At 45.0% G+C, this 27,139-nt stretch overlaps 2 protein-coding genes across 5 annotated transcripts in view; one reads left to right on the top strand and one right to left on the bottom strand.

Moving 5' to 3' along the window:
• The window catches only part of si:dkey-9i23.16 (uncharacterized), a 33,846-nt gene extending 30,311 nt beyond the window's left edge, over positions 1-3,535 (bottom strand). The window contains exon 1 of one of the 4 annotated variants that reach the window (XM_054751903.2): positions 3,331-3,535. The gene's annotated coding sequence lies outside the window, so the exon portion shown is untranslated. Of the gene's footprint in view, positions 1-13; positions 128-3,330 lie in introns of those variants that run through there. The other 3 variants (XM_054751902.2, XM_054751905.2, XM_054751904.2) reach the window with 3 other exon arrangements.
• tmem176 (transmembrane protein 176) lies at positions 1-25,551 on the top strand. Its single transcript, XM_054751898.2, has 8 exons — positions 1-141; positions 7,474-7,602; positions 15,670-15,780; positions 20,451-20,657; positions 21,118-21,174; positions 23,355-23,492; positions 24,891-25,007; positions 25,203-25,551. The coding sequence occupies exons 1-8, from the start codon at positions 1-3 to the stop codon at positions 25,236-25,238; spliced, it is 936 nt and encodes a 311-aa protein (XP_054607873.1). The 3' UTR covers positions 25,239-25,551.
• The last annotated feature ends 1,588 nt before the right edge of the window (positions 25,552-27,139 follow it).

A 27,139-nucleotide genomic window follows, 5' to 3' on the forward strand; every position in this document is an offset into this window, starting at 1 on the left:
ATGATCAACATACCTGTGGTTCATACTCCAGGCTTTCTGTGGCAAGATCTCTGTGGAGTCTGTCCAGGGAGGATTCATCAAGGGAGGGCAGGTATTTCAACCTGGTTCCAGGGCTGTGGCTTCTTGGAGGTACTTCTGAAGGTCAGGGTCACTTTCATCCAGGTTTAATGGCTTCTTTTGCTTCTTTGATAACTGTAGTGTCTTCACCTCCATGGATTTGAAAATCATTTCTTTCAGTAAGAGGATCATTGACATTGTGGGGGTTGTTTCACTGCTCATGAGTGTTGTCTCAGTTTTTAGTGATTTGAGACCTTCTATTAGTTCTTCCATTTTTTGCTCATCATCCGTCAACACTGCAATGCCCTTGACGTGGCTCTTCAGGTTTGTGGCCATCCTTAATGCAGAGTAGATGGCAGGCTGCTGTTCACGTGTCATGTGGTGTGTTCCAGCGGTTATCACATCATTAATCAACATGTGCTTTGGTGAGTTTAACGTTTGTTGTTTAACAGCAAAAGCTTGGTTGCCTGTGGTGCTTCAGTGAAAATCACTTTCCCGAGGAGGAGAGACGCACCGTCAATCGACACGGCCCTCCTGTCAGCGAGATTATTCACAGTGTGACCAAACCAGCTCAACAGTTTCACTGACTCATAGAGGGGGTGCTTTTCATGTCCCAGTCCAGCATGTGGACCATCACAGTCGTGTAGCTCTGTGTTGCGCGAGAAGTCCAGCTATCAGTGGTCAGTGTGAGGCCTTCTGTTTAGCCAAATCACTCTCGCTGGTTCTGCGTGTTTTGCCCAGGGACGACAGCCTCACTAAGATGTGTGTGACTGGGTACAGCATAACAAGGCTCGAGCGGCTTCACTAAGTGTTGAAAACACACATCACCGACTACAGAAACGGGCTGCTGATCTCTAGCCATAAACACTTCCCGTGCATCGGTTATTTTGTTATGTTTCTCTGAAGAGGCCCGGTACTTCTGAGCAAAAGCCTTTTCAATTGACTGTTGTTGTTTTTTTGCTGTTGCCTGTGCGGGTCGCTCGACTGACCTGTGTTCAGGAAGTCTGGATGCCTTCGCTGGATATGTTTTGGCATGGTGCTCATGTTCCCTTTGGAGTAAGCGACACATGCCAAACAAAGTTTACAGACTGTAATTTCTGTTGATTGTTTTTGCTCCTTCATCGCTGTACTCGACCCCAAAGCCAAAATAATTCCAAACTGGAGATTTGAGCTTGCCATTTTCTTATGTCTGTGTACTTTGTAGCCAGCCACACACAACTGTAAACCAGCCTGTAAGTTCGAAAGTTAGCATGTGGATGCACAACAGTGATTGGGTATTAACTTGCGGGGGCGGTCTTTCATCTGCCTGGATGAGAAGGATATCCTGGACAGACAAACTCACCCTGGTGCAGAGTAAAACATAAAGTAATGGAGCAGCGCCAAAATAACGACAAAGCCAAAGTCCCGTGGTGCACGAGGGCAGATTGTCCCGTTCAAGCACGACTGAATGGTCCAGGATTTTACAGCGTACCGTCGCATCCCGGTTACATGCATATCTATGCACTAGTGATGCACCGATATAAAATTGTTGGGCCGATACCGACATCGATATTAAGATCAGTTATGGTCGATAACCGATATTTGCAGATACCGATATACTGACATTAATGCTTCTAAAATCAGCAGATTTTGTATAGAATAAAAATTATTAAAGCTGAATTTACGTTATTATGTACACACAACACACACATTTACGGTTCTGAGATGATTTCGTTCACTGTCACATGACTAAACAATTACACCCCCCCCCCCCCCCACACACACACACACACACACACACCCCACCCCTCTGAAACAGGCAAACAAATGGAGGTGAGATGGAAAAAATATGGGTTGTTAATATCGGCCCGGTTTTATTTATCGGACCGATACCGTTATGTTAAAAAAATGACTAACGTCGGCCGATACCAATATTGATGACGATATATTCTCCATCCCTACTATGCACACATGGACGGGTTGTTAATAAGGTCAAAAACAAAGTAGGCCAAACCAAAGTGAAACTTCAGTGCAGGCTTGTGAGGCTGGAGGAGGAGTCACTATCCAACCATACGTTGTTTCCATGTCTGACACTTGAATTTGTAAACCATGCAGACGTTCATTAAATGGGTAATGGGAAGCGGAGCGGGTTCAATAATGTTTTACCATTATTTAAAACTTTTCTGGCCAGAAAAGTGTGACCTGTGAGATTCATGTAATTTGATGGTCACATATTTTTCTAACTGTACTCAGACTGCAGTAGGGAGCTGGCAAAATTAATTAAGACAGTTGCAGTGAAGTATCATGATGTTTTAAATAATGGTAAAACAGTATTGAACCCGGTCCGCTTCAATTAAAGCACACAAGATCGATTATTGATGACCCATTTAATGAACGTCTGCATGGTTTACAAATTCAAGTTACAGCCAGCACTCAGACATTCACTGATGGTTCGTAAAGACACCGCTCAGGTTTAAACAAAACAGAAACATTTCATTGTCGGTCGCTGCGATGTTGAACAAATGTTTAGAGAAGCGGAACGATCTCTCGTGTATCATTGTTTAGATAGTTTATGCAGTTTACGTAAACGCTCTTCCTCTTGCTCGTCCTCAAGACTTTCCTGGAAAAGATGGCACGCTGTCGCCCCCTGGAGTCACAGATTCTGATGGGTCACAGATTTTGGTGTAACACTGGTAAGAGGAGCTTGGCATGGGCCATTTTTGCGTAAATAGAGCTTACGGTGTAGGAGTTGTTTAAATTTCTATGTTTGAAAATATCACCAAAAATCAGATTAATAAAAAATGTAAGGTGTAGTAATTTTTGTAAAAACACAATATGTGTAGTATGATCAGATCCAAGTTGTGATTTTCTGAGTGAATTTGGAGTCACTACAGTTTCAAATGGAAGACCTTTTGCAGTTTACATTTAAATTTTCACCCTAAATCAAAACTATGACTGAATTAAACTAACGCGTGCAGTGTGATCAGCGTGTGTGCTGTGCTGTATTTAGTGAATTTGGTCACACTGCCGTGTGTAACTGGACTTTCTAACATTTTATCATCAACCGTTTCTGGTGTGACTATTTGCAGACGGTCCATGAGCGCTGCTGCGTTCAACAGAGAGCTAGAGGACGGGTTTTTGATAAACCACGTTATAGCTAGGTCACTACCACGATACCAAACACGTATGCTGCACTAAAAACGCCCCTCCGTTCAGCAGGTGCGGAGCCGCAGAAGTCGAATCTGTCAACATCTTTCCAACTTTACCCAAGAAAGAGAGCTGTGGGTTATTTACCTGGCTGGTGTGTGAAGAGTCAGAATAACGGGCCCGTTAACGGGGAAAGTCCAACCGGAAAACAGAATGATCTCTGGGAGAGGAGGAGTTCACACACACACACACACACACACACACACACACACACACACACACACACACACACACACACACACACACACACACACACACACACACCCGCTGCGCTGCGTCTCTGACTAGCAGGTTTATTCTCCTCTAGACATCAAAGGTAAGACGAAACTTTTCTACTAAATGAAGGTTTTTTTCTCACTAGCACGCAACAAAAGACTCACGACGTTTTGACCGAAGTCAGATCATCTAAACCAGAATCATGTTGCGCAATACCACGTTTGCGTAATAGCCATGGAGATTGGGGTTTGACGCAGAGGCGAAGCGCACCGCTGTGAGCGCAGGGAGAAGGATCAGGGATGGACACAAGGCTGGAGCTATTAGGGTGCGACCTGTACTTATCTGTAAAAGAGGAGAAAAGAAGAACAAAGGTGGAAATGAGTGAAAGCAGCTGGCACCCAGACTTGGACACAGGTGTAACGTGAGGAAATACGGGTGGACGGTGCAAAGGGAGCAGGCTGTAGGTCCAAAGTTGATAAAAACTTTTCTCCCTACAGTTTGTTTCTGCCATTTAAAATGTGATTTGTAGTTCTGTGCTAGCTTCATGCTGAATAAAATAAGTTATTAACTATATTTGTAGAAAAATTGTTCCGTTTATGCACAGTTTTTGCATCCTTTTTGCTGATAAAGAAAAAAAAAACCGTGAGGAGCCATTTGAGAGCTGAAGGTGTTCTGTCAAAGCACCATACATTATTGCCAGTCTGACATATTACGTAAGTCAGACTGACCAAGTGTCGGTACAAGATCTGCTCGGGTGCAAGATCGGCTCGGGGTCCTTCGACTGCCGATGACGTCAAAGTACGGCAAACCCACTCGGACAAAATACACTACACATTTATACTGTTGGAAAGAATTTAGCAGTTTCGTTATTAAAATAATGTTTCTTAAGACGTAAGTTTGTGTTTATAATAGTATTTGTAAAATAAAACACTATACTGTATTCATAATGTTGAACTCCTCGTTGAGCACATCCCTTGAAGGATCATAGGTATTAGTGAAATTGTATTTGCAGGAAAGAAGTGTGTCCCGTTTATTGAAGTATTTTGTGTTTAGAGTTTTTGACGTCTTGTCCATGCGTAGTTCAGGTACGCTCATAGCTGCTAGCCAAAACTCTGGAGTTAAAAGTTTTCTGGCTTTCCTAAAATACCTGTCTGTACTTATTTGATTGATGGTAGTTTTACTTTCTATTAGACTCCAAATGTAATCATTTGGCACGTTTCTAATTCATAATTTGTAATAATGTAATCGGCGATATTAGCATTAGCATTCCTATGGGCTTTTCCATGTATATGTATATGACCAGTATGACGCCCTGATACAACACCTGTTCGTTTTAGTGAGCTGAACCTTTAAAGAGTTCACTTCACTATGTACTATGCCTGTTAGGGCCTCTGAGGAGAAAAGTGTTAAGCTTATAATAAGCACTAAGTCAGAAGTAATTTTGAGTCATTTAGGAAATAATTCTGGAAGTTTTTCTTTTTTTTTTTTGTACTCGTTTACAAAGGACTACAAATTTGTTGATAGTCCCTAAGCGAACCACCGTTCCCATTAGCTAGTTCTCGGAACACAGGTTACCGCTGTCTGTGTCGCAGTGCACGGCATGAAGACTTATCGCTGACCGTGTAAACCAATGTCTGTCAAATATACAGTGTCCAACTTCAAGCTAACCACTGCGGTCCTATTCACACCGGGAGAGCCTTGGCCGCGGCACGCCTTCCTCGCTGCGCCTCGCTGTACTCGCGAGATTCTAAAATCCCTCGAGACTTCCGACACCTTCCTCATCGAGAGATCACAACCCCCATGAGGAATCACACTGTTGCACTTCTCGAAAGTAACTGGTGGTAAACAAAGCCGTTCGGTCACACATACTGACGTATATAACATTGCAACGTTGCATTTTATTTAGAAAATTAGGGATTTTACACTGAAACCGTGTGGTTTCCTGTCTCGCACTATGTGAACTGCAGAAATTGACGTGTCCCAGAAGCAGCTCGTGGAAAAATTAGAACTCGATCCTATCTTTAGCGGCGCGACGCAGCATGCCGCTTCTGGGATGCGCCTGGAAATTGCTGCGTCGCGGCTGGTTTGAAACACTCCATAGACTATAATTGGATTCTATTTGAAGCGGTGCCGCTTTGCTGCCGTTCCATTCCGCTGATGCTTGCAGTGTGAAACCGGCTTTACTGTAACGGCTGGAGGGCAGGCAGGTGATGCACGAGGGGGGATCAGGCAGGTAAAGTCCGAGGAGCAGTTGCTGAGCAGAGTTGATGAGATAGGGAGGGAGCAGCCAACGTGGTGTGAATTTCCAGAGAGAGATTTCTTGAGATTGTTGGGGATGACAGGTCACAAGGAACACGGAGAACCTGGAGGGACAACAAGGGAGATTAATAACTTGAGGAGATTCAAAGGAGTCTCAGGGATTAGGCCAGGACACTGACCCCGGTTTCACACTGCAAGCATCAGCAGAAAGGAACAGCAGAGGAGCGGCTCACTCGCGAACTTCTAAGCGGTCCTATTCACACCGGGAGAGCCTTGGCCGCGGCACGCCTTCCTCGCTGCGCCTCGCTGTACTCGCGAGATTCTAAAATCCCTCGAGACTTCCGACACCTTCCTCATCATCGAGAAATCGCAACCCCCGTGAGGAATTACACCGTTGCACTTCTCGAAAGTAACTGGTGGTAAACAAAGCCGTTCGGTCACACGTACTGACGTAAGTTATATATAACATTGCAACGTTGCATTTTATTTTGAAAATAACCGGGGATTTTACACTGAAACCGTGTGGTTTCCTGTCTCGCACTATGTGAACTGCAGAAATTGACGTGTCCCAGAAGCAGCTCGTGGAAAAATTAGAACTCGATCCTATCTTTAGAGGCGCGACGCAGCATGCCGCTTCTGGGACGCGCCTGGAAATTGCTGCGTCGCGGCTGGTTTGAAACACTCCATAGACTATAATTGGATTCTATTTGAAGCGGTGCCGCTTTGCTGCCGTTCCAGACCGCCGGTCCCTCCAACCAGCAGGTAAGGAGGGTAAAGTGTCTTACTCAAAGACACAATGGCAGCATTGTCTGCCAGAAGCCAGGATTGAACCTACAACCTTCTGATTGCTGGACAACCCACTCTACCTCCTGAGGAGCTACTGCTGCTGTCCCATAACAATCTAAAGTTTGTCCGCTAGATGGGGCTGTGACAGCGATCTTACTCCACAGACACATAAAACAATTCCCCAAACGATTCACTGCATTTAGTTGATTGCTATCGTCAAAACTGTAACAAAGTACTTTAATTAGATTCATTTACATACTAAGATTAGGCCGATTCTGTCAAAAAAGGACCTGGAGAATGTGACTTCATGTTTTGTCTCATCAAGGTTGGACCATGGTAACTCGCTTTTTGCAGGTTTGAGCCTGTTGTCACAGTCAAGGCTGCAAAGTGTGCAAAATGCAACTGCAATGTTAATTTTTCTAATATTGTTACAATCCAAAAATGGGGACATGTTACTCCTCTTCTGGATGCTTTGTATTGGGTATCAGTCCAACATCGCGTTCAAGCTGTTGTGATTTTTGTTTTTCAGTCTCTGTCAGCAACCGATATCCAGCAAAACAACGTTGTAGATTCTAAAATCAGCAGCAAGGAATGAATGTGCAGCAGGTTAGGGTGAGTGAGGATAGACTTGGAAACGTACTGACTGGTTTATGATGGGAAGACGGAAAGAGTTGTTGGAAGAGAAAGAAATGAGTTGGTATGAAGGTAGAGGCCTAAATGGAGACAACTTAAAGGAACAGCCGACACAACCTCTCATTACACTGAAGTTCAAACCAAAGCAAAGAAAGAAGAAGACCAAGTGTAGTTTTCAGCTCTAAGTCTCAGGATTGTTACTGGATCTCTCAGTAGCAGAGTGCTGCTAATACCTTGCTCTGTTTACCCAGAGGTCAAAGAAAAGTTCTTCAGCAACTCAAATAACCGATGTCTGATTTATACACAGGTCCTAACAAGCGTTTCTGTCCTCAACAGGGGATGGCGGTGGAAATCTCCAAAGACCTGGTGGTTCAGGTGCTTGAAGACGTGAACGTCATCAAGCTAACCACGAGACAACAAGTACTATGTGCTGCTATACGGAGAGGAGAGACCAAATGTCTAGGGGTGAGCGGTTCCTTCCTCTCTATTTTCCTAACCATGATTAGAATAACTAACTTTTATCTGTAGGTTAAATTGTGTGTGTTCAGTCTAACTGTATTAATTTACTTCCAATAGTTTTAATTTTCTTCGTTTGGGAACGTTTCTGCTGTCTGTGCGTGTCCTCTACGTTTGTGAGTTGTCATCCAATCAGATTCACTCTCTGTTGTTGCCAGGGGAGTTTAAGCAGCTCTGAGTATCAGTAGATCATGCCTTTGTCATCATGCCTCACTGTGATGTCTGATTGGATGGTCAGAGTTAAGCTATCACTAGCAAGTTTTGCTAGCAAGGTAGCCTATATTCTCTGTAATCTGCTCACATTGATACTTTTTTTAATTTTATGCCCACTATGGCTGCCACAGAAACAGAGAGAATGTTTAAAAAAAATCAAGGTTGACTTTTCTAGAGAAGTTGGACATGGTCGGACACACTAGCTTGTTGATGGGACTAAAACTAAGACGTCAGCTCTATTGTCGTTAAAAAAACTGTTGTTGTGCAGAAACTTGTCTTAACTGGGTTTCTTGTTAATAACAACAGTATTCACTTTAAATATGTAAAATGCTCCTCATGCTTACTTATTAACTGATGAAAAACTAACGGTGTTTGATCTCTAAATTACCCATCACCCTGTCACCCCCTCGCTCTGTGCGCTTCATAAGCATCCTGTTGCTTTAAAATAATGTCTGTAAACAATCTGTGTCTATGCACTTGACACAGTTAGTGAGATGGCCTGTATTTGATATAGCACATTCTAGAGTCCTGGGACCCCCCAAGGCACTCTACAACACAATCAGTCATTCACACCCTGGTGGTGATGAGCTACGATGTAGCCACAGCTGCCCTGGGGCGCACTGACAGAGGCGAGGCTCACTGACCACCACCTGCAGCCAAGGGGGTTAAGTGTCTTGCCCAAGGACACAATGACAGTGACAAACTGAGTGGGGCTCGAACCTGCAACCTTCCGTTACGGGGCGAGCACCTAACTCCTGTACCACCATCACCCCAGTGAAGGTGTATTGGTAGTTGGCGAAGGTAAAGGATCATTTATATTTGTCAGACTCGTGGACAGGAATTGTCTAGATTTCCAATGCAATGTCAAGGGTAGAAAAATATTTAGTCTCTCACCTTGAGCTCGGTGTTGGAACCTGTAGGTTCCTCGTGCTCAGGGCCACCAACCGCAAGACAGTGAAAGTAAAGTTCAGGAGGGAGCTCAATGGGCAAGGGGTATTCAACACACACAAGTCCCCCCCAGATCAACAACAGGGACAAGGCACTCCAATAGATCATTACCAATGACCAAAGGATTGGAACCTATGTCAGAAATGTACACGGGGTGTGTCATCATGATAAGACCAACCGTGAAGTGAAGAAGAGACTCGAATGACAAGTACGTGTCACCTGGAGCATAAACGTTGACATTCAACCCACAAGGAATGAGTTCTGGAGATCGGCCTCCTCCACCGGAGGCTAGGCAGAGACAGTCAAAAAGAGGATGAGACATGAGAGTAAAGTCTGAACCAGAAGAGCATAACAGGGGAGCACCTCCTCGAGGGTTGCAGGTGCGTAAGGCTTCCCAGCCCCCCTTGTAACTTGAGTTGACCCAAAAGCACCTTGACTGACAGGTCATCTGGGGATTCCGGACCATCCTCATTATCGGTTGAAACGGCCACTGGTTCATCAGGAGCAAGGGAGCATAATGCATCCTGGAAATCTGAGGCAAGGAGCACGACTTCTGGTTGTGAGTGGCATAACATGCACGGGCAAGGAGGAGGATTCTTGGGCCAGCACCCTCACACTTACATTCTGTACATGCTGTCTTAGGTTGGACAGCTCACGCCTCATTTCAGTGAGAAAATCCATCAATAGTTTATCTCAGTCTGCAGCCATCCTGAGGATGCTACAAAACCTTTCATTTTGAATAAAATAGCTTTATTAAGGAAACTGATGAAGAGATTTAATGAAACAGCTGGATCAAAACACGCCAGAGAGGGTGGTATAACACCAGGTGAGAGGGTTAATGATGAGGAATAGAGGGAAGAAGGGAAGAATTATGTCACTTCATTCTTCTTTTGTTATGCAGTGCTGAGCCGGCTGTGTTGAAGAAGGGTGGAATTGCTCTCCTTTTTATGCCGGTATAATGCGTGCGCACGGAATATGCCCACCTTAGGGTTGCAGCCGTTTGTATTTTAAAAGCTAGAATTCAGTCATTAGCTTAACTGTGGAAAAAGAATGTGGCGAATATGCCCACTCAGGCTCGGTCCAGTCAGACCAAACACCTGCTTCAGATACAAGACATATCTGGAAATTTCAAACCGTGAAAACGGAATGCGTCGACCGGAATGAAAACACAGATTGATCAGATCTGATAAGGTTAGTTTGGTTAAGGTAAGCGTCCAAGCACCCCTGGTCACAACTTACCATAAGCATGAACACAAATAAAAGACAAAAACAATAACACTATCATTCAGTCCCTTTTAGAACCGAGACAATGTTATTGCTTTAACTGTTTGAAACTGGTTGGAATTTGATGAGAGCGCTCGCGAAGAAGGTCGAAGGGAGGCTCCTTCGTATTACTACCGCAGAGATTTTAAAACTTCATTTTGATTTACATTATTGATTTATTAAAATGTAATACTGCATTAAATATGGATTATCAATGTTATAGAACCTTTAATATTCGATTGAAGATGAAACTAGGTACTTTGGGTATGCCAGGAAAACAACATTTTATAATAACTTCACACAGAGGCAAAAATATAGTTTACAAAGATCTATTTATTACTATATTTCCAATTATCAATGATGATGAAAGACAAATGAGTATGAATGGTGATTCAAAGTGATATTAAATGAGACAGTGAATGAACTCTGAAACATGACCTGGTATGTTTTAAGAGCTTCACTAAGTGATGTCTGGTTTATAAAATAAACTTGGTTGTTTGATATAATTTAACAAGTTATCAAATTAATATCAACCGCTCTGACTCCATTGAATAGCTACGCACCGGGATAGTTTAAGTTCTCGGGGATCCGGTCTGCAAGGGAAGCCGTCTCTCAGAGTGAGTGAGTTGACTTCTGATGAATCTGAAGGTCATAGGTCCCCTCAGCATACACGCGACTGGTCAAAAGATACTTCCCAGGTGGCTTCTGGTGGACGGTTTCACATCTGATGAGTTGGTGGTGTATGAGCAAATAATAATTGATTGATTCAAAAAAGGATGGTTCTTTAAGCTGCTAAAATCATTCCACATAAAGATTTGGTTTAATCCCCCAAACGATGGTTATTTTTTTTTTCAGCCATTCCTCCCCATTCCCACATATTTCTCTCCTCCTGCTCCCTCACATCATCACACAAACAAGCACATAGGACCGTGGGGGGTGGACAAGTCAGGGAGTGCGGGTATGGACCCCATTTCCGCATTCCTGTGGCAACCTGCCCCCAATTTTATTTGCACCTTAAACACTTCCACTGACGACATTCCACACAAACACACACTTAGGGCCTTGGGAGTGAGCATATTCAACGGCACTTGGCAGGGGAATTTTTCAGCCTCCTCCCGAGTGCCGGTGCCCACTTCCAATTTTAAACTGCACTTAGACACCGAGGGCTGTGGGTGCATGTGGGGTGGTGCGGTGGCATCAGCTGGCATAGGCCAGACGATGCCTGCTCTGCCCGCTCACCACAGCCATGGAATACACCTCATCAACACACACAAACATTATATTGGAGGAGGCGGAGGGAGACTAGGGGTCTTAGCACACCTCTGTTGTCGCTTGGCTTCCTGGGGCTGGAGGCTAGGAGGGAGATCTGGCCATCTGGTTGGGGTCTGGGGTGGTGGGATGCTGTGCTCGGCGTTGGGCGGGGGAGCCTGCTCATCAGCACCCCAGCAGAAAGGATCAAACTCTGGTAACCGGTGATGGGTGTACCCCATGTGCAGCAGTACCGGGACCAGAGTGAACAGGGTGTGTATGGGGAGCATGAGAGGGTGTCCGGCGTGCATTTTCGTAAGTCTTGGGTTGTATGTGCATGTGTGAGCATGAGGGAGGGAGTGTGTGACTGTGTTTGTGTATGACTGTATATGTCAGATGGGGCCTTTGACTCCTCCCCTCTCCTGGATCTTCTTTTGATGATATAGATCTTCGTCCCCCTCCCCCTGCCACAGCTGGTGTGAGGGGTTGTGCCTTGGTCTGCCTGAGTGTTCGTGGCTCCCGGGTCAGGGGGTTTAAGATTTTTGGCATCTGCCTGATCAATCCCAGTGGCTGCCTGGTGGGGTCTGGGTCCCTGGGCTCTGCTGGGTCCCCGGCGGGGGTGGTCGCCCCTGGGTGCCGGGTCGCTGGGTCCCAGGCTCGACCGGCTAGGGGGTGGGAGGCTGCAGGCGGGCCTGTGGGCTTGCCGCTGATATCTCCCGGGACTCTGCTGGCTGCTGGCTGTGGCCCCCCGGGGCGATCCTCTGCGCCTCTCGAGGGGGGCGGGGGCCTTTCTGGTTGCAGTCTCCTTGGGGTTCCTGTGCTCTGGGGTAGCGCCTGGATCTCTGAGACTTGGAGCTCCCCCCATCTCCTACACATCTTTGGGGGGCAGATCTGTGGCCCCTCACACTCTCTATTGGACGCTCCTATAGAGAAACCTTACATAAACAAGCGCGTGTACACACACAGGTGCTCACATGGTGCTCTCATAATTATGGACTTGGGCACGTTAAACACATCTTAAGGCTGTCGTTGAGACTAAATGCACTGTGATTCATTATCGTGTGATTGTTCAGTAAAACAATGTTGATTTTATATTTCATCATCAGGCTGACGCAGTGATAGCTTCCTCCTGATGTATTGTTGTGTGTCCCATTTTTTTCTATTTGTTCTCTTTCTGCAGGTCTAGAAGCAGACTCTTGTTCATTTTTGTGGACCCCCCCCCCCCCCCCCACCTTTTGTCTTTTCCTTTCTCTTTCACCTCTGTCTCCGTGTCTGGTCGGAATTACAAAGCATTCAACAACAATAACAATAAAGTTTTAAGTATCAGGCGTGACATTAAAAGCAGACGCTTTGATGCTCCACCTGAGAATAAATCTGTAAGGCTTGTCACCAGCATTCAGACATCAATTCTGCTTGCTTCACAGCCAGACAGGACACGGTAAAAAACAAAAAAAAAAAACGATGGTAATTTAGCATGAGCTTGTTTGTAACGCGGAGCTTGGGACCCTGGTCAGTAAGGGTCATTCACCCATTCACACACATTCACAAGAATTATCTTAATGTCTACATCAACCTTTTTCCATACATCTCTAAATAATTACTTCAGATTTTACCAAAGATAATCCTTATTTTTAAAGCCCCAGTGTGATATTTTTACCTGTTTACTATAAATCCCGTGTTTCCAGTTCACAAACTTCTCCTTTTTCATTAATATTTCTCACCAACATCATCCACCATCTTAAAATACAGTAGCTGTTTAGGGACATACAAGCTCCACGTTACCTGTTTGGACTATGACTGTAACCTGAAAGAACCAGCAGAGGGCAGCAGTGCACCCTGGAAGCATGGAGTCTGCTAATTCAACTAAGAAATAGCAAAGAGTAGCTACACCGTTGCTGTACTTGTTAGTTTGAATAATTAACTATTAAATCAAAAGACATAAAATTTGTCAGTCCGTCATCATGTCCAACACAAGGAAGCTGCATATGTTCAGACCCGCCGCCCGCTATTATATGAACGCCAGCCTCTGATTAGTGTCTCTGACTCCCAAACTCACCTCAAGTTGTTCATCCGTCTTTTCCTAGTACCAGAACTCCCGACTCGGTCCCAACGTGTCCGTCCCAAAGTCTTCTACTCAAGTCTTCTCTCTTCCCGCAGCCTGCCGTCTCTGCCAACACGCTCCGGTGCTCGTCCGCTAGCCAGTGGCTAATCAGCATTTACTTCATCTCCACAACACTCTGAGTATTTGTGTTGTTTACTGTGTTTTCAGCCTGTAAATAAAAAAATTTCTAAATTCCAAGCCAATTAAAAAGCTTTTAAATTAATTTCTAAAATAAGTGCCTAACTACATATTCACCTTATAAAACAAAGTGCTTAGAGACAAACAAAAAAATATTTTGCTTCCACATTAAACAATTACCCCTTACTTTTAGCAATGACATCACACAGAAACAACTGATTGTTATTAGAAACTTCATCTACGGATTTGTTGAGAGTAATTATAACATCTAATGAGAAAAAGGTTGACTTACCTTCGTGCACACAACGGTCTTCAGTCAAACTCTGCACATTTCGAGGTCCTGCACCCACCTGTCGGAAAACTGGACTTGTGCGTGTTTAATTTAAAACCCATGATGTTACTAAACACTTCATGGGTGTATGCACTCACACTTAGCACCATATAGTTATATATGTGCGTGAGTAAAGTTGGGCAACACGCTAACGTCTTTGCTCCAGTCTTTGTGTTCGTAGGGGTCTAACCCGTTTAATCCTTTGATCTTCTCCTCATACCTTTCTCTAGATTTTGCGTTGAGCCTGTCTTTGTACGGACCGGGACCAGTCTCCTTTGTTTTATACGTCCTTGTGAATTAAGAGAGGTTAAATTCCTTTGCTAGTTTACACGCAGAAGGACTGTTTGGAGATGTAAACACCGAGCCCAACGGAGAAAAACTGTGTCTTCCGGATTTTTAAATCTCCCCCCGTCCTCAATTCCTACAATGCACCGTGCGTAAGTCATGTGGTCAATCTCGATATACATAGAGGGGTGAGGAGTGAGCACCACCTCACCCCTGCCACATGGACCCAAGGGATAAACCAGCAACCCTGCTCAGTGGTCAACTTTCCTCGCGGGGTCACACCCATTAGGACAGTGGGAGGGTTAAAGTGAATTTTTGCTAAACGAGGTTTAAAAAGTCACTTTAATCAGGAAAACATAACAGACAGACAGGAATGATCAGATAATTATTAATGATCACATCATTATTAGGAGTTATTAGGAAACAGAAGTCTCAGAACACATAACATGAAACATCTGAAAATATTCTATAACACTGAATATCATTGTATGTCTCAGCTTTAGACTATAAACTAGCCTAGTTTGTCCTAAAGCATTCTCAGAATGTCGTGATGACACCTGCGTCACCTATCGGTAACACCGGTCCTGCTCACGCAGGTGTCTCTCTCTCTCTGTTCCGACGCCGCCACGGTCAATGTTCGTCATTATTAAGAGATGATTATAAATGTAGCAAATTACAACTATTTAAAAAAAGTACAAAAGTATAAGTACAGATTTTAAAAACTACTTAAAAAGTATAAATACAGAAAAAAGCTACTCAATTACAGTAACGTGAGTAAATGTAATTCATTACTTTCCACCTCTGCATTTTACACATCCTTCTCTTCAGCCTTCATCAGGTTCTGCAGGAGCTGCTAATCACTTATTTTATTCAAATCTGTGGAGGTTTTCTGGGCACGTCCAACTGGGAGAAGACCTAAAGGTAGACCCAGGACACGCTGGAGGGACTATGTCTCTCACCCGGCCAGGGAACACCTTGGGACTCCCCTGGAGGAGCTGGCCCAAGTGGCTGGGGAGAGGGGAGTCTGGGCTTCTCGGCTGAGGCTGAAAATGTGTTGTGTTGTTGCACTACTACCTTAAAACACCAGATGTTGCCAGAGTGTCCATGTTACATATTCAACCTTCAAAGATTTTAAAGTAATTTAAAACACTTTCAACTTCCATACCATAGTTTTATAGGAGGGTGAAAAAGATGTGGATCCCTGTGCTACTCTTCAGTCATGGCTGGCCCAATTAAAGGATCAGGTCAGGTTGGGTTGAGCTGGAAAAGCTGTTGAAGCAGCAAAGTAATCCTACATAAACCAGGCAGGTAAAAGCAGGAGCTGGAGGAGCACTCTCACATATCACAAAGAACATGTTCTAAGTTGTTTTTCTGATGCCTATACGACTGTTTAGTCAATACATGTTAATAATTACTGCGATTCTAAAGCTTGTTTTCCACCACTCTGTTATGTAGTAATGGGATGTGTGTTTTGGTTTTCGGATTCCAGGTGACTCAGGTGATGCTGGGACTGATGGTCATGTCCTACTCCATTCCTTTACACATCACTGAGGCCACTGACGTAGTGACGTTTGGTGTTCCCTGGTGGACTGGCCTTACGGTGAGTGGATGAAGCTGAACAAACATGTCCAGGAGGTTAGGAATCCAGACCCTCTGTCCAACCTGATCCGGTGGTTCAGACTTCCCCCATGTTGAGAAGCTTTAGATGGCATTAGGGCCTTACCAGTGATCACTGTGTCATGTTCAAAGTTAGAACATTTCACTCAGAAAAACATAAAACACATAAAAACGATACAAAAATTATACAGCACCACCTCCCCCACCACCTTCACCGCTGTGAATAGTACATTCCCCGCTGACCACCCCTCAGTGACAGAAGAGGATGTGTTTAGGGTTTTCCGTAAGCAAAACCCACGGAAATCCCCGGGCCCGGACGGTGTCTCCCCCGCTACCCTGAGACACTGTGCAGAGGTACTGTCTCCAATCTTCACGGACATCTTTACCATCTCCTTGGATTCCTGCCACGTTCCAGCCTGCTTTAAGCTGTCCACCATTGTCCCTGTCCCTAAGAAACCCCGTATCACTGGACTGAATGATTACAGGCCTGTGGCGCTGACGTCTGTAGTCATGAAGTCTTTTGAGCGCCTGGTCCTCCCTCATCTCAAGTCCTTCACCTCCCCCCTCCTGGACCCTCTGCAGTTCGCATACAGAGCTAATAGGTCTGTAGACGACGCCATCAACCTGGCCCTCCACTTCATCCTGCAGCACCTGGACTCCCCGGGAACTTACGCTAGGATCCTGTTTGTGGACTTCAGCTCTGCGTTCAACACCATCCTCCCTGCTCTGCTCCAGGACAAGCTCTCCATGCTCAACGTTCCCAACTCCACCTGCAGGTGGATCACTGACTTCCTGACGGACCGAAGGCAGTGCGTGCGGCTGGGGAAGAATGTCTCCACCACTAAGACTATTAGCACAGGATCTCCACAGGGCTGTGTACTTTCTCCTCTGCTCTTCTCCCTGTACACAAACTGCTGCACCTCGAGCCATGACTCCGTTAAACTGATCAAGTTTGCGGACGACACCACCCTCATCGGGCTCATCTCTGACGGTGATGAGTCCGCCTACAGGAGGGAGGTGGAACGGCTGGTGTACTGGTGCAGCAGCAACAACCTGGAGCTCAATGCTCAGAAGACAGTGGAGATGATTGTGGGCTTCAGGAAAGTCACAGCCCCATCTCTCCCCCTCGTCCTGACGGACACCCCCGTCACCACTGTGGACTCCTTCCGCTTCCTCGGAACCACCATCACACATGACCTTAGGTGGGAGCCATCCATCAGCTCCCTGCTCAAAAAGGCCCAGCAGAGGATGTACTTCCTGCAGCAGTTGAAAAAGGCCAAGCTGCCGGCCCAGATGATGGTGCAGTTTTACACGGCCATCATTGAGTCCATCCTCACCTCCTCCATCGCTGTGTGGTACGCTGGAGCCACGGTGAGGGACAAACATAGACTGCAGCGCATTGTGCGCTCCGCTGAGAAGGTGATTGGCTGCAGCCTTCCATCTCTCCAGGACCTGTACGTCTCCAGAACTCGGGGGCGTGCAGGTCGGATAGCAGCTGACCCTTCTCACCCGGGTCACAGACTTTCTGAGCCGCTTCCCTCAGGCAGGAGGTTACGGTCCATCCGGACCAGAACCTCCCGCCATAAGAACAGCTTCTTTCCATCTGCCGTTAGACTTGTGAACAGCTTATAAACACACAACCATGTTCGTCTTCTGTACTCGACACAACGTCACGTTATCGGCCATGTTACCATTACCTGCCATTTTTTATAGCTGAAAGTTTTATTCTAGTTTTATTATTATATCTTATTCCATTTTTAATCTTAGTATTCATGTTATATGTAGCACATTAGTACCGAAGCAAGTTCCTAGTTTGTGAATTGTTTGTTCACTGACAATGGCAATAAACCTATTCTGATTCTGATTCTGATAAAGACATGCATACCAGTGTCTCCACATGGATGACTGCTAACGCACTGCACTAAAATGGCGATCAACCAGCATACGCACAAGTCTGTTCTTTAGAGTTCTTCAATCGCAGGATAAACCTGTATATCACCTGTACCTAACCCTCTAACGTATGTTATACCGCTTTGCGCTGTATAACATACCGTACGCTGATTTCCCGGCATGGTGTGTCCTAAAAGAGGCGGTCTCTCGTGTTTATCTGACATGACAGTTGCACAATAAAGATTATATCCTTTCTGACCTGATAAAGGGGGAATGGAGGTGCCTTGCCCTGTTCCAGCCTCTGGTCCACTGCCTCCTGCTGCTCTCTCTCTCTGATTTCTCCATGCTCGTTTTCACCAGCTGACACACTCACTCTTTCGGGAAAAAACTGCAGAATTCCCGCTTGCATCTGACCCTTTCTTTTCATGTTCTCTATCAGACAACTACCAACACACAAAATGCAGATTACAAAAGAAGTACATGGATTAGCAAGGGCTAACGTTTTTTCACAAGCCTTTTTTAACATTACTTTTAACTAATGTCGGCATTGCTTTCCATTTGACTTATCGTCAGACTTGACTTACATAGCAGCTGTGAGTAAACAGTGATTCATGACTTAACAACAAACTCCTCACAACGTGAACTCTCATCAGATCAGATGTCGGTTGAAAAGTTCTCCCTCCTTGGAATCTTTCAAATATTCTTCTGTTAGATTTCACACACTATTTTGCTCCTTAGCGCCACGCGGCCACTAGTGTTTGGAGTCGGAATTGCATCCACCTATAATCTCATTACCGCATAAAGGACAGATGAGTGACAGGACAGGGGCACTACAGGGGCCAATCATATTTCAGCAGGGGCCAGTGCCCCTGTGGCCCCGCCCCTAGAACCGCCAATGCCCTCACTGTTCTTGGTGCTAGTCGGGTGCAGTTGTCCATGAGCAACCAAGTCCCACAATGTGAACAATCGCAGCACACGGGCATCATGTAAGCTACCTGGCTGACCTGCATTAACATTCCAGAACATGCCTCTGCCATCCACAATGCCCTGGATGATTGTGGAATGCCAACCTTTCCTATTGAAGTAGTCTGTGTGGAATCCCTGTGGTGTGATTATTGGGATATGGGAACCATCGATGGCACCCACACACTGAGGAACCCCCCACCTGGTCTCAAAATAAACAGCCATTTCCTGTAGCTTTTGCAGAGTTGGAAAAGCAATAACCTCGGCAAGCAAGATGTTACAGACAGCCTTACAGAAGTCCAGCACACAGCGGCACACAGAGGTCGTGCTGACACCAAAAAGAAGCCCGATGCTCCTGTATTCACTGTTAGTTGCAAGCTTCCACAGTGCAATTGCAACTCTTTTCCTGAGTGGCACGCAGGCTCTGAAGTTGGTGTTCGTCTTCTGCATGGCTGGACGGAGCTTGGAACAAAGATATGAAAAGGTCTCTTCTGACATTCTGAAATGAGCTATCCAATCTGACGGAGTGAAGTTTGGCATGGTCACATCCCAGAAGGCGATGGCACGGCTGAAGGCCCACACAGTTGGCTGCCGTCGCTGATTCAAAAGAGCCAACTAAAAAAATTTAAAACAGTCATAACACTGTAAAAGTATTTCAAACCACATGAAATAAAACTGAGTGAAAACAGCAATGCAGTGAAAAAGATTGAAACAGTATGGTTATAGACATAAAGTTCACATAAATAGAATTTGTTTAAGGGTAAAATAACAGCCGTTCTTTATGGAGCTACCAGTGACTGGCTATGTTTTGTTCACTTTATTAAATGCACAAATGTGGTACTGCTTGTAATTATCTATATAATTAATTAATTATAATTTAAATATAGCTGCACAACTTATCCATGACATGCCCAGGAAGTAAAGAGTGAAGGATTCAGGCCCTCGTGTTGACTAGCATCACCATGTGTTGGCCTTTCATGTTTAGCATGTATTAAAATTTATCAATATACAACAAAACCATTTGATTTTGGTGCTTTTTTTAGTTTGTCTGTTTTGATAGTTGCCCTAGACCCCCCCCCCCCCCGCCACCGCCCCGCCCCCCAGAGATTATAACGACAAGTTACTTACCACCTGGCGCCTCCGTCTTTGCCTCAACAGTAAAAAGTTATGCCTTGTGTCCGATATTAATTTCAGAAAGTGTCATCACCTTTCAGCTACCCAACTCCTCGATGCGCACAGCATAGCTCTAACGTTCTAAACGCTATCGTGATGCGGGTGTAAAGAATATACCAAACACCAAGAACAGAAAGAACGCACTACTGACTGGACTCCATTGTTGTTGTATTTTGGCGCGTTCTCGTCGCGCTTTGTGGCGTTAAGGCACACATCATGCGTGACGCATTGCGCTACCCCGCCTGGTAACTGGAGCCTGGAATGCGATAGAAACGCCTGCCAGAAAACTTCTAGACCCATACCGGTACATACTGGTCCATAATACCCAGACCTGACCATTCCAGATCAGGCGATGGAAAAGAGCTACAAAGAAAGGTTCATTCAGGACCCAGGCAGCTTCTGACCCAGGAGGACGGCGCCAAGCTTCCTCCTTCTCGCTTACGCTTAATCAAGGTTCTTGGAGGAACAAGGAAAATTGGTTCCTTGGGTGGCCTAGACTCAGAGCAGAACCCCTGGTTTTCAGCATGCTGGATCCTGTTCATCACACCAAATTGTAGTGGAAGTTTCAAGACTTATTAAAGCAATGAGAATGCAGTCCATGATTCATTCAAAAGGGTTTAATTTCAGTATTGGACAATCAAAAGGAAGAGACGGTCACAGTGGCTCTTCCCAAAGCAGCCCCAGGAATGCGTCCTGCTCGGTAGAGGCCCCCACAGTCCCCTTGAACCCCTCCACCCACAGGGGAGAACAAAGGAAGGCCCTGCAGTGTTGTTGTTGGTGGTGATCTGGACCTGTATCTTGGAGTCGTGCTTGCAAGTGCCTTGCAACACCAAGGTAAGAATTACAGTAATCAAGCCTTGACGCAATAAAAGCATGAATTACCATTTCTAAAATACTTTTTTAGAGCTGGAAGTCAGATCACCAGAGACTGCACAGGGACTGTGGGGGTGGACACCTTTAGGAGAGGCTTGTTAAAAAAATGTAATGAGCGCAGCTTCAATTGCAATAAAAAGTTATGTCCAAGGTAAACAGACATTTGCGGCAGTGCAGAAACCACCCTCATACCCCCATGCTGCCATCGCTTAATCCTTTATCAAAAGGACATAATTGCTCCACAATACCACCACGGTCTGACCACATGACCTAAGGCTCACTGATGCCAACCACAGCAATACGGCTAATTGACAGGATTGTGTTGTAAAAACAGCTTAAGATTCATGAAAAATGTTCAGGTTGATTTAGCGGATGAAGATCATTTCTTTGCTTTTTTGCCTTCTTGGTTTTGTTTCCTTAGTTCATCGCAGCAGGAGTAATTATTGCCATCTTGGAAACGCACTGCACCATGAAGACTGTGAGTATTTCACCATGCTAAAGCTTCAAAGATAACATGAAGGTCTAAAATGTTTCTCACAATGTCTTTACTCTTCCGCAGAAGTGAAAAAAACCCTTTGGTTCCTCTGCTTTGCATGACAGTTTATTGAATTAATTATTGATGCAGCTAGGTGAGAGATCTGACAAAGTACAGCCCAAAGACCAATTATGATGAGCTCCATATGAAAAAAGTGTCTGGACAAGTGTCACCGGGTTGCAGTAGACTAAGCGTGAGGAGATGAAGGTGTGGAGAACAGTTTCAAGTTCGGAGCAGGACAGAATGGGACTCAGCTTAGCAATGTTCCTGAGATGGAAGAAGGAAGAGCCAACAAGAGAACTGACATGAGAATCCAGGGTGAGAGCTGGGTCAAAGGTCACACCAAGATTCCTGACAGAGGGTTTGGTGTGAGAAGCAAGCTGACCAAGAGAGTCTCTGACTTTGGGAACCAGCTTGTCTGGGGCACAGATGAGGATCTCAGTCTTATCTTCATTCAGCTGAAGAAAGCTCCCACCATCCAGGTTTTGATAGAGTCTAAGCAGGTGTGTAACAGCTGCAGCTTAGACATCTCATGGGGCTTAAAGGAGATGTACAGTTGGATGTCATCTGCATAAAGATGGTAGGAGATTCCTTTGAAGGGGCTCAGGATGTGCTGAAGAGGAAGCAGATAGAGGAGGAAGAGCAGAGGCCCCAGCCCAGAACCTTGTGGGACACCATGGGTAAGAGAGGTGGTGGAGGACCTAAACTTGGAGACGGCCACAGAAAAGGAGCGCTCAGAGAGATAAGAGGAGAACCACTCCAGAGCAGATCCTGATAGGCCTACCCAGTCTCTCAGCCTCTCCAGTAGCAGGTGATGGTCAACAGTGTCAAAGGCTGCAGTCAGGTCCAGCAGGACCAGAACAGAACAGTCCCCTGCATCACTGTGAGTCAGAAGGTCATTAGAGACCCTAAGAAGAGCTGTTTCAGTAGAATGAGCTCTACGAAAACCTGACTGGAAGCTATCATAGATGTTATGTTCATCAAGAGCAGCTGTGAGTTGTTTAGCCACAACCTTTTCCAAGATCTTGGAGGTGAACGGAAGTTTAGAGATGGGTCTGAAGCTGCTATGGAGAGAGGGGTCGAGACTCGGTTTTTTAAGAAGCGGGTGGATTACAGCGTTCTTAAAGTAAGCAGGGACCTGACCAGAGACCAGAGAAGCATTAATTATAGAGAGCACGCTGGGACCGATGGACTGAAAAGCACTTTTAAACACAGATGAGGGTAAGATGTGGAGGGGGCATGCAGAGGTCTTCATAGAGTTAACTAGTTTGGTTAACTCAGGCAAAGAAACAGGAGCAAAGCTATCTAGGATGATGGGCCTGGTTGGAGTCGGGAGAGGCGGCGATAAGGCTGAAGGAGAGATGCTAGATCTAACCTTATTGACTCTGTCCACAAAAAAAGGCAGAAAGTGGGTGGAGGCTGTAGGAGAGGAGGAGAGACGATACTGCTGATGGTGTTAAACAGAACCTTGGGGTTCCCTTTTTTCTGGGACACCAGGTTGGAAAAATAGGCAGCCCTCGTGTCTCTGACAGCAGAGTTAAAGGATGTCAGAAGATCCTTTAGGTGCAGCAGATGGATGTGGAGACGTGTTTTCTTCCACAAGCTCTCAACTTTTCTGCAGTGATTAAGGCTGCGAAGGCTGTCATTAAACCAGGGAGTAGGGTTCACTGCAGGAACTGATCTGGTTCTGACAGGACAGATGTTGTCCAGAATGGAGAGGCAGTGCTCGTTAAACTGAGAAGTTAAGGAATCTGGGTCGTTATCAGAAGAACAGGGTGGATCAAAAGCAGCAGAAAAATTGCTAGCTGTGCTCTCATTCAGAAAACGAGAACTAACCATACAGCGAGCAGGAGGTGGGGACGCAGAAACTGACAAGTTAAAGAAAATGCAATGGTGATCTGAAATATATACGTCCTCAGGACAAACACTGTCAGCATGTAGACCCAGCATAAAAACAAGGTCCAGAGTGTGCTCTCTGGTGTGTGTGGGGCCATAAACATGCTGGGTAAAGCTGAAGAAGTCCATGAAGCTGGAGAAGCTCATGGCAAAGTGGTCTAAGGGATCATCAATGTGGATGTTAAAGTCACCAACAATCACCATACATGATGTGTTTTTCTTTTTAGATGCAGTTTTGTTTCATGATGAGCGTGTTATCTGTGGTGTTATCACTAGTGGCGATGATAATCTACTCTGTGGACTTGAACAATGACATGTCCTGTGGAATGGAACGGAATACCAGCTGTGGGACGAACAAATATACGGTTAGTGTTCAGCTTTTGTACATTATTTTTTTTTGTTCTTTTTGAGTATGTAATATTTTCTACTGACATCTAAAAGCTTTCACAATGATATTTAATCAAATGCACAAAAATAATTAAGAGATTAGAAATCCATAAATGGGAGAGGAAGTGACTTTAAAAAAAAGCAGCCTGGCTCTCCAGGAAATGTCCCAGTTCTCCCAGTGGCCTGCTTCCACTGCTGCACACAGCACTCATGGTGGAGATGAGAGAGGGAGGGAGGGGGAGGGAGGGGGGGAGAGAGAGACAGAGAGACAGAGAGAGAGAGAGAGAGAGAGAGAGAGAGAGAGAGAGAGAGAGAGAGAGAGAGAGAGAGAGAGAGAGAGAGAGAGAGAACTACTGCAGTAGGAAGCCTCTTCTCTCTAAAACAGGGATTCCCAAAGTGTGGTGCGCGCGAGCTGCCGCTAGGGGGTGCGTGAGGTGAAAAGTGTAATGGCTGCGGAGCTCAGAGAAGTCTCTCAGATGTCACCATTAGCGTAGCCAGAAACTCATTTGTGGGTGGGCTTAAGAAAAAGTAAGTGGGCCCAATGAATGTAATTGAAAACAAGTATATTTAGCGTGTGTGTCCTCCGCATGTGCCCTAGCTTCATAATAATAATGCACCGAGCTTCAGCGCTCTGACCCGCGCACGCTGTTAATAGCAAGATATGTTCCGTATTTGATCATTTTTAACGATGTTGGAGAAATCTGAAGGTGGCGAGTCATTCTGGCAGATTGTAATTAACAATTACATTACATTACAAGAGGGTGCGCGGCTCAATAAATTTGGGAACCGCTGCTCTAAAACAACATGGTGGCTGGACTCAGGCTAGTAAAGTCCCATCTCGATAAATAACTAGACAGATGAGACCAAAACAGGGATGTTTACACACAATGCACTGCTCCATGTGAGGTTACACCAATCAGCTGATCCCAGCTGTCAGCTCGGTGGTGGAGGACTGATGGTTTGGGCTCTTTCCAGTCATCGAGTCCACCATGAACTCTTCTTAAGACCAAAGTCTTCTAGATTCAGATATGGGTCCATCTGTCTGACAGCTGAAGTTTGGACCAAACTGGGTCGTAAACCAGAACCAAGATCCAAACACAGCAGTAGGTCTGCAAGTATACAACTGGAAAAGAATCAAGGTTACGAAATAGTCCAGTCCCAGTACAGACCTGAACCTGGAGGACATCAATCCCAGTAACTAAAAGTGCAGCACACCTCTTGATGTACAACAAAAGCACCTAGCAATGGCAGAAGACACAGAAACACACCAAATGCTGACTGCAGCAGCAGAGAGTGGTGTTCGAAAGGAGGAACAGGATGCTCCAGAACATTTCAGGAGTCTTGCAACATGAAACGATGTTTGTGTTTTAATCCAGAGGCTGAGCAGGTGTTTAAAGGCTTCCCTCCTCATCTTCACTCTGGCACAGACCGTGGTCTCAGCTGTCGTCTGCTTTCTGCTCGTCAGACTCCGACACTACTTTCAACAATACAGTGTGAGAACATCTGTTCTTTAGGATCTCATAACTTCTGATTTATCTTCATAAAAAGCATGAATCCCAGATTATCAACAACTGCAATGGTAATCATTGATAAGATGATGATGTGTGGCTCTCATATTATTTTAGTATCACATGAACCTTTCATTGCTGCCATGTAAAGAAGAATAACTCTTCCTGTCTGTTTTACAGTCCATCAGCCAAGCTGCTGAGCCCATCACACCCTGAAATAATCCACCTCTAGATAAAAGATGGAGATGGAATTCCGGCCATGCTCTGGTCTTGTTTATCTATGATGTAACCACTGAGCGACAGACTTGTTGAGCCTCATAAGGCAAAAGAATCAAACCTTAAATTGCTGATCAGCAGAGCAGTGATACTCTTACATTATGATTGTTAAAGTCCATCTAGGGACAATGCTGCAAATTAGCTGTAGCTAAAAGCATTTAGCTACAAACATGGGGCTGCGGGTTTACTGCTTGTCTATGTGCTTGTATCTGTCCCTATTGAAATAAACAAAAGGAAATGAAACAAAGACGGGAACATTATCAGAGGAGTCATTACTCAGCTAGAAGTAGAAATACTTGGGTTGAAAAAGACGCAGTAGAAGTATTCATTCAAGTGTTTTACTCAAGTTAAAAAAGGTAGAAATTTACTTAAAATGTATATATATATATATATATATATATATATATATATATATATATATATATATATATATATACACACACACACACATTCTCATTTTCATCCTGTTTTCTGTTGTAATTTGATCTTGTTTAGGAAAAAAAACTGGTCGGGATTCAAACTTGCAAGCTTGTTGCTGAAAGGTCACAGTACTACCAACTGGACAACATTCTATATTTCCTATAGTGCTATACATGTCTGATGCCCTCTGCTGGAGGATCTTCAAGTAGCACATAACCTACATCTAATCAAAACAACCATTCCAACACAATAGGGCCCAACATCAACGCACTTCAGGGGGTACGGAGGGGTATTCATAAGGAGTTTCTACTTGTTTAGCAACAACAGACTGCTACAGTTTATAGACCCTTTTACTGTTTGTAAACAATATGACGTCAGCGAGAATGCGCGCGCAGCTTGGCAACAGAGAATGGCGTTGTGTCAGGCTTTATCAAGCTACGCTGCGGGGATATCACCGGCTAATCTTGAATGTTATATTATTAAACTCACTTTAACGAATGGCAACAGACTCCCGGATCCCTGTGGCATTACGGAATGAGTGGAAGATGTAGGTGCGTGGCCGGATGTCCAGTGGCCCGATACATATACGTTTTTAGTGGAGAGGCCCAGTAAGTACACACGTGAGAAGCTACGGGCGTACAAATCGTTAGATGCATACAACTATGTTGTCTGTGGCCACGTACAGAAAGTAAAACATCACCACATAGACTCGGAGTTTTGCTTCTTGAAGGCAGAAGTCCTTCCTAGCCAAAGACAAGGACACAAGACTGCTATGTACGAGGCTTGGGTCATAGTAAACAAACCAGAGAACTACGTACCTGCATGGCAGGGTGAGTATAGCATAGGTTTCTTTTTTTAGCGTGCTCAGAGTACAATCGTGTTAATTTTCAGAGAAATACAGTTTATACTAAAATGCAGTGGGAAAATACAGATGGATTAGAATGAAATGTTAATGTGAAGCATGAAATAAAGTGTATAAATTTATATGTAACCTTAGTACATAATTACCTTACCTGGTATAAAATGGGCGCTACAAACTCGAGCATTTCGGATCGTGTTTTACGTCCAGTGTTCATCAACCCTTTTGATGGCCTGCAGCCACAGACGCCTCCGATTGTGTTGAAATGGATGTGCTCCCTTCGGAATTCTGTAAAGTTTCAGTCCACAGCTTGAAGAGAGGCGATTCTGGCATCCATACACGTAACAACCCGACATTTTTATGTGCTCAGAACTTCAAAACAAAGGCTTTAAAACGCTGTTTTAGTATCGAGTGTGAATGAGGAAGCCTTCACTCTCGTTGCCAGGCTGCGCGCGCAACTTTTGATGACGTAGGTAGTAAAAGGGTCTATAGGGGGCCTAAGTCTCCTCCCTCTCCAGTCAACTCGGGTCCCTGAATGGGCTAAAAGCACATTTCTAACCTG

Source organism: Nothobranchius furzeri, chromosome 7 (assembly GCF_043380555.1).
Source record: "Nothobranchius furzeri strain GRZ-AD chromosome 7, NfurGRZ-RIMD1, whole genome shotgun sequence".
NCBI classification, from domain to species: domain Eukaryota; kingdom Metazoa; phylum Chordata; class Actinopteri; order Cyprinodontiformes; family Nothobranchiidae; genus Nothobranchius; species Nothobranchius furzeri.

Excerpts from the sequence above, each read along its gene's own strand:
- tmem176 (XM_054751898.2), top strand. The coding sequence starts at position 1 with ATGATCAACATACCTGTGGTTCATACTCCAGGCTTTCTGTGGCAAGAT. Across the intron at positions 7,603-15,669 it reads GAGAGACCAAATGTCTAGGG|GTGACTCAGGTGATGCTGGG; the intron begins GTGAGCGGTTCC and ends TTCGGATTCCAG. Across the intron at positions 25,008-25,202 it reads ACTACTTTCAACAATACAGT|TCCATCAGCCAAGCTGCTGA; the intron begins GTGAGAACATCT and ends TCTGTTTTACAG.